The following is a 13,406-nucleotide window of genomic DNA, read 5'->3' as shown; positions in this document are numbered from 1 at the left end:
TGGCTGAGGAAGCTGCAGTTAAGTTTGTTTCTGAACATGCCAACTTGTAACTGAGACACTGCGTACAATGTGAAGTGGAACTCTAAATTGTGGTCTATATACTGTATATTTTAAAAACCATATTTTCCTGAGGTTATTTCTGTGCTGGACGGGTGTGTCGTTGTGGTGAAACGAATGCTTGCATGCTTTTTCTCCACGCTGCAGAGAAAGTTTCAGGGGACCCACTCATCAACTCGCACAGGGGAGGAGTTTTTTGTGTGTGTGTTGGGGCAACTATGAGGAACCAATGACATCCATCATGAGTGCAGCAGGCCTGCCTCCACACTCTGGGTCTCCCCCCGTCCATGTCAGTGCTTTTTCATGCATGCACAGGGAGATCTGGAGGGGAGGGTCTTCTGAGTGTGAGGAGAGATTTTATGTCTTGGTTTTCATTCAGTGGATGCTCAGTGGCCCCTGAACAGCTTGGATTTAACTGTTGACCGGCTGGCTAACAGGTGGCGTTCTGGGAACAGTGAGAGCGCTGTGTGGAGGGCTGCTGCTGCTGCTGCTGCTGCTGCACCACTCTGAGTTACTTGAAGGACTTTTGCAGCATGTTGAGGATGCAGACCTTGATTCTCCTGCTTCTCTGCACTGGGAGCTTGGATGCCTGGTTTTGGGTATCCGTCACAGAGCCCCCAAAGGTGGTAACAACAGCGGAGACGACGCCAGCTGGGACGTCAAGTGCCACCACGACAGCCAATGGCACAACAACGAAGAAGGATGAGGAGGAGGAGGATGACAACTTATCTGGGGTTGGTGAGGAAATCATCAACGTGGCCACAGGAATCCGTAAGTTTGTCGAGGCGTGGGATGTGACCCCGACTGCCAGGACTACTACTACTAACGGAGGCCTGACACAGAAGGTGGAGAGCGCTAACCCTAACATGACGGGTAATGCAAACAGGTTGAGAGGGGGGAGGGGGGAGGCGGGCTCTGGGATCGGGGGAGGGTCTGGGTCAGGATCTAACCTCTTAGAATCAGGTGATACAATCCTGCCGCTGAATTTAACCAGGATTTTAGTTGGTGTTTCTAGAATCAATGAGACTGTTGAGGGCGTTTTGGATTCCACGTTAACTGATAGCCGCCTCAATGGTTCTGACACGCCTCGTCTCCCGGTGCCTTCTGATTGGCCCATTTGCAAACGGCCCAAATTTTTCACGCTGCCCAACTTTCTCAACCACACATCTGTGGAGGAGGTGGGGGCGGTCCTTCAGGAGTGGGCGTGGCTTACGAGGGAGGGGTGTCACCACAGCGCAGAGTGGTTCCTCTGCCTCCTGCTGGCGCCTCCCGCCGCTCACCTGCACCTGCCCTGCCGCAGCTTCTGCCAGGTGCTGCAGGACAGCTGCTGGGCGTCTCTGGAGAACGGGCGTCTCCCGGTGGAGTGTCACCTCCTGCCCGAAAATGTGCAGGAGCCCGGGCGTCCTGTGTGCGCGTCAGTTAGTAACCTGAAAGGTAACCCCGGCGGGTTAGAATGTATCCTGTCTGGTGATACATTTTGAATCCGATGTCACGTCTTTGTCGATGCTTTTAAGCGTTTCAGTCTGTGTGTGTTTGTGCGGTGTTTGTTTTGGTAACACACGTGTCCCAGCACATTTTGGATTCACTCTTGCATGTTTTAGCCATTTTTAATGCAGCCACAAATACTCCACATCACCCACAGCCCCCTGTAGTCTTTTAACCCTCTGAACCCCAACAAGCCGTGTTTTGCTCTTTTACCAAAAATAAACCATTTGGGATAACGCCTACATTACCCACAATGCCACAGGAACACTGACAGCTCAGCCACAGGTTCCGGTATGTTCTGCCAGCATTTGACTCTGACTCTTCCCCCAGTTTTTCAGACTTGTAGTCGTCAGATCCAGCCGATGGGGGCGTTCCCCTCCAAGCCATCCATCACAGTAAACATCATGTTTTCTTTCATTGTGTTACATTCTTGTTGCATTTGTATGTGCAGATTGATTTGATCGATCAATCAAAGTAGACATGATGTTTACGGCGGTGAATGCTCTCAGTCAGTCAGCGTTCACGTCTCTGCAAGTTGAATGTCCCAATACGAGCATTAAACCAAATGATGCCTGGAAGGCGGGGAAGGCTTGCCAACAATGTAAAGGTTAAACAATCTGCAATAAATGTGTTAAAACATGCAAAAACCAGCGGCGTGATCGTTGCAGTTGCTGCTGTTGCTTTCTGTCCGTTGCACATCGTCGTTTAGCATGATGCACCTGAGATCACGTCACTGTCGAGGCCTGCATGCCACCTTCATGTGATTGTCTTGTCAACTGCACAGTGTAGAACTGCATCTGCAGAAGCTCAGTTTTTGTGTGTCAGCAATGGACAGCAATGTTACAGGTTCTTTGTAGCCCTTTTATTTATGCATCTTTGAACAAAGCTTATTAAAAACACCAAAAAGCATGACAAAATGTTGCATTTGTGCAGTGTGCATCAATCCACTTGCAGTACAACCACTTTTTGCACTGGGTCAAAGGGTTCCAAGTCCATTTATATTACGAACAGCACAGAAACATACAGTTCAGAAGCTTTTCCCTGAGAATGAACCCTCCAGAGGCCAATGTCCAGCCTTTTAGTCGCGTCATAAATTGTAGAGTATGGAGTCTTCTTCAGGGGAGGATTGTTTCTGCGTTGACTCTTGTCTCAGGGGTTAAAAGTATAAACTTTGCTACATACAATCATCTTTATCATGTGTTTTCCCACAGGAATATTTAATGTAAATGTTCTGGGGTTTTAAGTGGCAGATAGTCTGTGTGCTATAAGCAGCGTTCTTGTTTGTATAACCTTTAAACTCAGACATAAACCATATGTAAAGCTAAAGTTTGGCAAGCTGTAAAACACAGATAAGTGTGTTGAATGAGTTTTGCTCCTACATCTACAGTCTCCTACAGTGTGTGGTGAGGATTTAGCTTCCCTGAACATTTTTCATTAATATTATTACTATCAGGATGAAGTGAAATGGACACTTCACATTATGCAGTGCAGGAAATGAGACATAAATGTTCTTGTCATTGCAGTATTTTTATTGGGTGTGAATTTCCAAACACCTGCAGTGTCTTTCTTGTTCATTAACCCGCACAGAAAGGGAAAGAAAGACGGATAAATGGGAAATTTTACACTCTAAAACCCACATAAATCCACTTTTTAGTAGGGTTTTTTAGGGGGAGATAGCAGGTCAATAATAGATGCCACATAGAAGCAGTGTACATCATTTGAAAGCTGAGAACCTGAAGATTAATTTGAGATGCAGCATCTGTGTCACCTATGTCAAGTTGTCTGGTCTTAAATCTTAAGTTTAGAGCTTAAAAATGATTTGAACATTATAGTTGAAATATATCATGGGTTAATACAATTTGTTCATCATTTGGTGCTACATTTGACCATTTTTGTGCATGAGAATTGATAAAATGGTTAAAAATTCTTCCAAACTCCTACATTAAGGCCCCGTTTACATGAGGACGCTCGCGGGTAAAAACGACAAAATGTTTAACAGAAGTGCCTTTCGTATAGACGGTGACAGCGTTTTGGGGGCTTAAAAACGCAAAAATCTGAAACCACCTTCCAAAGTGGAAAAGTTAAATACGCTCCGCCGTAGCGTGTCCATCTACACTGACAAGACGCAAAACTCTGCTCAGATCTGCTCACGTCTTTCCACCAAATGTACAGGATATGTAGAGATATTATTACTGAACAGAGAAGGATCTGGAATTACCTCTATCACATTTTGGATGCAGCAATTCGTCTGAGGCGAGCCAGACGGCTGTGAACGAGACCTGGGAGATCTAGTGGATGGTGGAGAACTTTGTGGAAGGAGTAGCTGATGAAAATGTGTGGTGTGAAAACTTCTGCATGTCCAAAGATGCTCTTATCGCTTTAAGTGATGCCACCTGGCATGCATGCAATCGAATTTCACACACTTTTGCGTCACCGTATGCACGCAGATTTCCTCCCGAAAATGCTCGTCTAAACGAGGAATAAAAAGTGAAGACGCGACGCCACTTTTGCATCTTCTGTTCAGACCGCCCTCGTGTAAACGTAGCCTAAGACACCAAGAAGAACACCAGAGAAAAGTCCATATTGTGATGTGGTTTCAAAAACTTTTTGGAGATATCTGCAAGAACTGCATTTTTTGGCGATTGGATGGCGAGCACTTGTGTTGTATTGCCTGAGAAAGTCCCTTATTGTCAATGTACTGTGGAAAGCCATCCATCCTCTGAAAGCTCTAGGGAATGCTCTAGGTCTAGGTTTGTGGTTATAAAGTTTCATGAGGCTGTGATTATCCTGGAGGTCACAGCAGCTCATTTTATACAGTGAGGTCAAGATTTCATTGCAATGAAATGCTACTATGGAGACTAACATCATCACACAGTAATAAAATTGGGCTCATTGAATCCTCAATCTCAGCTTTCCAGTCTTACCCGATTTATGCAGTTCACAGACAGTTTTAGGGAGCCCAGTATGCAGAAATATTCATATACAATAGGCTTGGGTTAAGGGGGTTAAGCTAAGTATTTTTCAGCAGGCATGGACTACAACAACATGTCACTTCTGTCACTTGATTTAAAGGACGTTCTGCTGCATACACTTGTATTGATTTCAGTTTTAATTGTCTTTATGCTCTTTTCTTTGGAGATTTGGTGGTTTCCACTGCTGCTGACACATCCTACTCTTGCATGCCGGTCACGCATTTCTGCACTGGGTTATCTACACCATCATATTTCAACATTTCTGATCAGCTGGCGTGGAATTTATAGGAGAATGATGTTTAAGCTTCACGAGGGGAAACAATCGGGCCATCTGTGGCGGGGAGGATGGGCAGGGGATGGCATTTATGATAGCGGCTGTGAGTGGGAAAAGCGGTCTGAGTGTGGCGGATTGTGTGCTCGTTTTGGGAGAAAGGGCAACAGTGTCGCGGTGAGTAACAAGAGAGCCTTGTGACCGGGATGAGACTGGGCGGCTCGGAGTCTCTGCCAGAGGTCAGAGGGCGCGGCCAGTCGCCCACCCTCCCAAACCAGCAGCGCTTGATGGGTGGTAATTAAGTGTCCGGCGGAGCGTTAGAGGACGAGCAGAGACAAAGTGAGAGAGAGACTTCTATACCAGTGGGGATTACCCACCGACTTCTTCAAAAACACTTTAATCGCTTGCATATTGCACCAATTTACAATTATACATCATTAATCTGAGTCCTTCCTGTCTGCCTGGAATTAGTTTTATTCCAGTTAGTAATGAGCTGGATGTGGTTCCTGTAGCCATAGCAACAGCAGCAAATAGTTGAGAAAAAGCAAAGCAGATCCGAAAGGAAAATCTCAACAATTTCAACACATAAAAATCAGTTTACTTGTAAAGAAGGGAATACTTTATATAAACCATCATTAATAAATCTTAATAATTAATAAAGTATGCAATTCTAATGTAATATTGTAATTAATTGTTAATGCCATAATTTATCAATGCCACAATAAAGTTGCAAATAATTACTATAATACATCATTAAATGGTGAATTAATGTGTCACCTATAAACATTAAGATAGATAATATCTGCACAAATAATCACTTTTTTAAAGACCACCACTAAAATATTTAATGGCATCAAATTAATTTAACTAGACACTTTTCTAAATAATTGATTTAAAATTATTATGAACACGAGTTGCAACTATATTATAGCCTCCCAAAGACTCTACAATGGAAAATGGCTATGCAATGTCTTTTTAATAGTTAGTAACTACTAACTATTAAAGAGACATTGCATAGCCATTTTCCATTGTTTTCTTGATAATAACCAAAATCATTATCAAGAAAAACATGGAAAATGGCTAGATATCAGCTCTTAAATTAAACTCTTGTGAGCTATTTTGGTTGTTATCATTATATTTGTAAGATTAGTTGTTCCAGGCATTAAAATGAACAATAAAGTGAAGAAAGCAAGGGTGGTCTAATACTTTTTTCCATGACTGTAGTTGGGTATGGCACTAGCCAATGTTGCAAATTGAATAAAATTGCCATCAGTTGACCTATTTGAAAAGGGTTTTTATCGGATGGTGCCATGTTTGGGAAAAGGAATAAAAAAACAAAGGAAATAAAATATGCATACATTCCACTAGTTGATGGTACCTGTTGCAACATTTCTCCACACCGCCCGAACACATTCCTCTCTCAGTATCAACATTTAATTTGGCCTGCAGCCAAGAAAGCCGACTATTTGAAATCTTAAGAAATGCTGGATGGGAGCTGATGTCATCTGAACCCGCTGATCCTTCCGTCAGTCAGCTTTAATTTGCTCCCAGCCTATTCAAACACGGATTAAGTTCTGACCGGGCGACAGAGGGAAGCTGTCACAGCTGCGTCGCCTCCGTTTGAAGCGTTAACTGACGCCACTCTGCTCGTTCACACGTGTGAAGTCCAGTTGGTTCGGTCCCAGGAGGGCAGAGCTGCAGCTGTGGGTGTTAATGGTTGAACCCACTGGTTTAACTGGCTGCAGGAAGAGACACTCAGGACTCTGAGTCTAAACATTTTAGTTTCCTGACTTGTTTAGCAGCCTGTATAAATACCTCAGATTCCTGATAGTGTATCATTATGATACTGTTGCATTAACTTGTTGCTGCAGAGCTTATTTCTCCAAATAAGGTCTGTAGCTTTCACAAGGAGGTAAAGTAAAAGGCTGAGGGTTGAAGCATACTTTGATAATGCTGTCATGTTCTTTTTCTTTGTGTTTGCTCACACAGAATAGAAAGAAATGTTTATTTTGTGTCATTATAGACGAGGAATGAGAAGCTTTTGATTTTGTGCATGGTGATGTTTCAGGCTTCCAGCTACATTGATACCAGTTGGTGTTTCTGACCACTGAGCCCAACTTCATGATGGAATTTATTGCTTAAAAAGTACCAATTCTCATTCATCAGCAGTGCTAGAAATGATTTTGGGAGTTCAACTGAAGGTGGACACGAAGGCTGTTACTTTTTTTTTTACTAAAGTAAAAGCAAATTCATTTAAACTAATTTAAACGTTAATGTCATTAGAATCCTTATCCTCAATCCTCAACAATAAGGTTTGTCAGATTCCAGTGCAAGTAAACTGTCACGTCGGCTTGTAAATTTAGTCGTGTCGTTAGTAGATTTTGTAAATCTTAACCGGGCAACTGGTGAAAGAAGAATTGTAAATAATAAAAAAATATAAAAATATAGTTTTTCCCAGAGCTGATGATGGAAGTAGCAACAAGGAGTGAGACATCTCGCTTCCTCTTACATGACAATTAACTTTGTTGTTTGATTTCTGACCCCATTACCCAACAGGCACATGAAAAAAGTTAATTTGAATACCAATACAGCAACACTAATAGAAATCCAATGCAACTTGCATGCTCCTAGCATTGTTTAGTAAAATGACATGCACTTAAATCTTAAAATTTGTATTTTTCTTTACATCTTTGTTGCAGTTCATGCTTATATTTACATATATTAGCAATGAAACTGCTGTTTGAACATTAATACTTGCTTGTGTGGACGTGAAACTGCTCATCGGGAGATTTGGCAGGACAGGATGCACTGAGGCTAGTTATTGTACTTTTCTGTTTAAATAACTCATGTGTAAAGTTTGTCTTACTTTGAAAAAACACATTGTTCCTATAAAAGTATTATTATATTATTTTAAGAGCAAGACAGATATTATCGATCAGACATATGGGTATTTATCAGTATGAGTGAATATACACGGTATTATAAATAAATACACAGTTTTATTGATGAATACAATTTGAAACGGTAATAATTTATTTTATTTAATATTGATTTAATCAGACAGTCTCTTTGATATTGGCTTCTCTTTTCCAAGAGAGAATATCAGATAGCTACCATCATTTTACCATATTTTATCATGAAATCAGTACAGGTTTCATCTCCACTCCCCTCTTTATTTAATTTCCTCCAGTGAAGCTGTTTTTCTTCCCCTCGGGACACACTTTATTCTCCTAAACTTCTGGAGGAGTCCATCAGTCCCACAACGACATTTCAGTCTGTTTAAACTGGCATGTTGAGTCCATGCAGGCTTCTGGGACTGATCCAGTCTGTGTGCTTCCTTCTGTTCGAGTCCCTCATGGTCCACTTTCCCATGGACATCTGACACGCATTTCCTTCCTCTGCCTCCATCTGTGTGTGTGTGTGTGTGTGTGTGTGTGTGTGCAGCGCTCCTTGCTGGCACTATCTTTTCTCTCTTCACACGGTCAAACAGGCGTTGAGTTTCTCCGGGGTTAAATGTTGGAAAATACAGACATGGCACTGCAGTAATCCTCTGTAACAGAAGACATGAGGTCATTTTTTATTTGTCCATGCCTTCAGGGCTGTATGTTGTTTCTCCTCCATACAATGGGTCCTGTTAGCATGAAGAACAGGGAGGAGACAGGAGCGGGGCATGAAGCCATCAGCGGGTTAACATGATTGTTTCGGAGGCAAAGTTCACACGTTTGGGTTTCATACCAGCTTCCATCTGCGCTCTGGAGAACTGCCAAGTTAAAGAAACAGCTGATCACTCATCTGAAGTAAGCTTTTAATTAAAAATAATCAGTTATATTTTATAGCAGGAACCACAAAGATAGAACCTATGGAGGACAAAGGATGGAAAAAACACAAATAAATAAATAAATCGGCAAATCAATCAAAAGATGAATGACCTGATAAATAAATACATATGCCCCCAAAAAATTCTGGGAATATATTCTTGTGGAGGAATGAAGCTGCCAACATAATAATTGACTAATTAAATTAATTAGAATTTATGAATTGATAAATTAAATTAACTTAAATAAATGTGTATTGAGGACACCAGCTGCTGAAAAAAATACTTAATAAATAAATACAAACAATATAAAATGAAATAATAATAAAATATTTTTGCATATATTTATTCTTAATAAAATATTTTGCTATGTTTATTTAATATTATATTTCCATTTATTATTTTGGCACCTTATAGTGCCCTTATATATATTTTTTGGTTATCAAGTCATATATTAATTCATTTATTAAATAATTATTTTGTCAGCTTTCATCCTCCATAGGAGGCACTCTGTTGTTGATAAGTAAATAGATGCTACAGTATTAACTGCTTATCTAATGAAAATAGTGGTTGTTTATTTTATTTTGAAATGTTTATTTTATTTTGAAATTAACTAGAAAAATTGCCCGAAAAGCCACGTTTATCTCCTTTAAATCCTCTGTCTTGCTTTGCATTCTGGTTCACAGGGAAAACATAAATAAATCCAGAGCCTGAGACTGAGATTGTAACTCTGATAAAAAAATGAGAAAAGCGTGTGCAACTGCTGTGAAAGAATAGTTTGCAGACATTGTTCCTGTTCATGGGAGCGCTGTGGTTTGACTGGACAGCTTCCAGATGTGAATGTGTGTGTATGAAGTGAAACAGGATCTCGAGTAAAAGTCAGAAACAAACTCACATGCTTCTGCAGAAGAGGAAGTTTCTTCATTGTCATTTATCATTTTAAAAAGTTGAATTCTACATATTCTGATCTGATTTGTGCAGCAGCTGCAGCAGCAGTTGTGTCACTGTGAGATTAGCCAATAGCAGGTGCCCTCAGTGGGAAGCTGACCACCGGGCATGCTCCGGCTTAGCTGGAGCTGCTGTGCACCAACAAGGACTCTGAATGTTTGTGGGAACATGTGTTTGGGATTACTCTCTGCCAGCGGTGGCTGCGTGTGCAGATGTGCACTTGGTTGTGAGCTGGTTGTCCTATAAATCATTTTTTCCATGGCAGTGGAAGTGTTGCACAACATGTTTCCTCTCCGCAGGTGGAAAGGTGTGCAGAAACACTCCAAAGTGATGACGCTATATCCTGTTGAAACACTGGGGAGAACTACAAACCTTCCAGGGCTTTTTTTCTGTTTGCATTTGAACACTGAAGTGATGTAAGCCAGCTTAACAAGACAAAATCATCTTTTCTCTACAAGCTGTAGTTTGTGTTGTTATCTGGTGTTTACACGCTTAACAGGTTTTAATTTTCAATGTGCTGCATTGCTGACACATGCACAAAAAACATATGACAACACTGACAATCAAGTTGGAAAAATATGGGATAATGTCGAGTCGTTTTTAGACATTTGAATGTGGAAAAAGTTCCATATTATCCCCTTTTAAAGCAATTTTAATTCAAAAGTTTAATTCAGTCATGCAGTTTGAAAAATGTGCCTTTTTTGTCTCATGAAACAAAATTAATTTGCAACATTTCTTTAAAATTAATGAAATGTTCCAATACTTTTACATGGAAAAATGCTTACATTTTTGTCATGCCATTGAAAATTCAATATATTTTTGTTTTTTCACTGTCTGGGAATTTTTTGATTGACATTTTTCTCTATTTTCTGGCATTTAATACACCCAAAAAAGTATTTGAATCAATAAAATACTGCAGTTTATTCGCTAATATCAAATATTTTAAAATTATCATTTCAAAGACACACAGAGAGTCACAGTTCAGCTTCCTCACTTTAGCAATAAAATGCTTTATGTTCTGTTTCATACTGGTGCAACAATAAAGCCTTGCTGCTCTTTGTCAGCTTCCTTTACTCTCTCTGACTGCATTCTTAACTCGAGCTGTATTTAAAACGTCCACATCGTTAATAAACCTTGGGAAACCCCCACGACCTCTGACCTCTGCGACCCTTTCATGCACACATTGTACTTTCTGGCCTCCTCCTGTCATGAATCTGAGATGACAGGCCGCCCTCAGGAGATCTCTAAGTGGAAGTGTCCGCCAGAACGCCAAAAACGTTTTTTGTCCCTCGTGGAGCCAATTTATGAGAATATAATCGTTGGTCTCTGGGGTTGTTTGAATCTATGGGAACTGAAACATCAGCAGTTTTTCCATTAATTTGACCCTCAAAGTCTCACAGACACTGGAGCATAAAAACAGAAACTGGAAAGTGGAATCCAGTCTGTGTGTGTCTGAAGATTTCTCCTAAATTCATCCAAAGTTAGATCACTAAGATCACTCAGAAACCTTAATGTTAGTAATCAACTGGGGAAGTTTCATGATGATGATTAATGTTGTTTTATTCACCTGTAGAGTCAGTCCACTGTATCATCTGTCTTTTTTGTTGAGTTAGTGACTCATATAAAGCAGTTTTCTAACTTTTTGTGCTTCTTGCAGTAAACAACTTTTGCATTTTAACAAGTTTTAACACCGCCTGTTACTTTTTATTGACTTATCTCTCTTCATTTACTTTTCTATTTTATTTATTCAATATCTTCCTTTATTTATTTAATATCACCTTTTTGATATTTATCTGCCTTAAACTTATTTATTCTTTATTATTTTCTTTATTTATGCCTTTATGCATTCCCTCTTCATTATATAAATAAATTATTATGCCATTAAATATCATAAGGATATAATAGACTGATCAAATGTGACAGAAGACAATTATTCTGTTTAAATTGATCTTTTTATTAATTCCCCTATTTATTTACTTTTATATTTAATATATATATATTTTTTTATTGTTTTCTTCATACAGTTCTTCTTCATGCTATAGATAAATAAATATGCCATTACATTTTAAAAAATAATATAAAAATATATGAATTGATAAAATGTAAATAAACAAAATATTAAAATAAAATATTTCTGTTTGATTGTAATCCAATCACTTATTTATTTTATTTTCTGTTTTATTTTCTCTTTTAATTATTTATGTATGTCTTATTAATTGTATTATTATAATAATTATTATTGATGATAATAATAATTGTAATTCCTTTAATTCATTTTTTTATTTATTTATACATCATTAGATGTTTATCTCATTAAAAAAATATATATATTTCTCTCATAATTCCCCCTTTTTCACAGGTGTGACAAGGGTCAACTTTTCTCCAGCTGGTTGATCAACACCAGAGAAAAGTTTATGTCACTTTTTATCAATTAATTCATGCCTACATTTATTTTTAGATTTTATTTTGGGTACATTTCCATTTCCAGTTTTAAGTACATATTAATTGAAAAACATTATAAAATAAAAATAAAATATTATTTATTCATTAATTTCTTCTCTATTTTGGCAGCTTCTTTCATACTTTAACATTAACAACTTTCCCCCAAAAGAACTTGTGATTTGCTGAACATTTCTGTGCTTCAAACTGACCCTGTCCTCTGTCCCTCATAAGTTCCTTATAAATGCAGCATTTTAGACAAACAATTTTACTTTTTTAGGAGGGAGATAACTGCAAAATATGTCCTGAACTTAAAGTATGTTTTGCTGGTGGATTAATTTGTGCTGAAAACTCACAGAAAGTTAAATGTTAGATCTAAAATATAAAGTTTCCAGCTCATATATGCCAGGTTATGCTCACATTTCACTTGAAGGCTTGTCCAACTTCTCAATTGTGTCTTTTAACTTCCTTCCTTTCCTGCAGAGGAGAGCGGTATCTCTTTGCTGCAGCTTATCGGAGACCCTCCACCGGATGAGATCACCAGAGTCTACGGTCCGAGGGGGGAGCCCGCCTATATCTTCAAACCTGAGGCGGTGTCGGGCCAGCCGGCTGTGGCCCACGTCCCCAACCCTTTCCACCGCCACTTCTCCCTCCTCTTCCACATCAAGCCCTCGACTCCCGCCGCCTCCGTCCTCTTCTCCATCACCGACGGCCACCAGAAGCTCATGTACATCGGCGTCAAGCTCAGCGCGGTGCGGTCCGGCCGCCAGAAGGTGCAGTTCTTCTACACCGAGCCCGACTCCGAGGCTTCGTACGAGGCGGCCAGCTTCGACGTGCCCAGCCTGGTGGACACCTGGAGCCGCTTCTCGCTGGCTGTGTTCGAGGAGCAGGTGACCTTCTACCACGGCTGCGACTCTGAGCCGCAGGTGGTGAAGTTTGAACGCTCGCCGGATCCCATGGAGCTCGACGCTGGGGCGGGGATCTTTGTGGGACAGGCAGGAGGAGCTGATGCTGACAAGTTCCAGGTAATTTCTGAACACAAAAATGGTTTAAGGGGACAACAAGCAAGAAAAAAAGATCAGTAGGGTCTCGGGTTGTCACGATACTAAAATTTTCAACTCGATACCGATACTCAGGAAAATATTCAATACTCGATACCATTTTCAATACCACCAGGATGAAAACAAAGACCCCAAAATATAACAGAAATATTTTTATTAATAAGAAAAATGCAACATGTAAAAATGAACAGAACCACAGGTTAAATATTTATAATAAAAAACAGTTGTGCAAAAAGAAACTGCAACGATGATAACAAGCTTCGGATACTCGATACTTTTGAAAGTGAGTATTGTATCCGGATACAACGTTTTAGTATCGATACTTTTTTGAGTATCGATACTTTTGACAACCCTAGTAG

The 13,406-nt window shown here is 39.9% G+C and overlaps 1 protein-coding gene across 1 annotated transcript in view; it reads left to right on the top strand.

Moving 5' to 3' along the window:
* The first annotated feature begins 590 nt into the window (after positions 1-590).
* The window catches only part of LOC131963165 (collagen alpha-1(XVIII) chain-like), a 36,268-nt gene continuing 23,452 nt past the window's right edge, over positions 591-13,406 (top strand). Inside the window, exons 1-2 of the mRNA XM_059328319.1 lie at positions 591-930; positions 12,470-13,011. Of these exons, the coding sequence (XP_059184302.1) occupies positions 591-930; positions 12,470-13,011 (882 nt within the window). The remainder of the gene's footprint in view (positions 931-12,469; positions 13,012-13,406) is intronic.

Source organism: Centropristis striata, chromosome 24 (genome assembly GCF_030273125.1).
Source record: "Centropristis striata isolate RG_2023a ecotype Rhode Island chromosome 24, C.striata_1.0, whole genome shotgun sequence".
In the NCBI taxonomy this organism is placed as follows: Eukaryota; Metazoa; Chordata; class Actinopteri; order Perciformes; family Serranidae; genus Centropristis; species Centropristis striata.
This window is presented reverse-complemented; position numbering and strand designations above follow the sequence as displayed.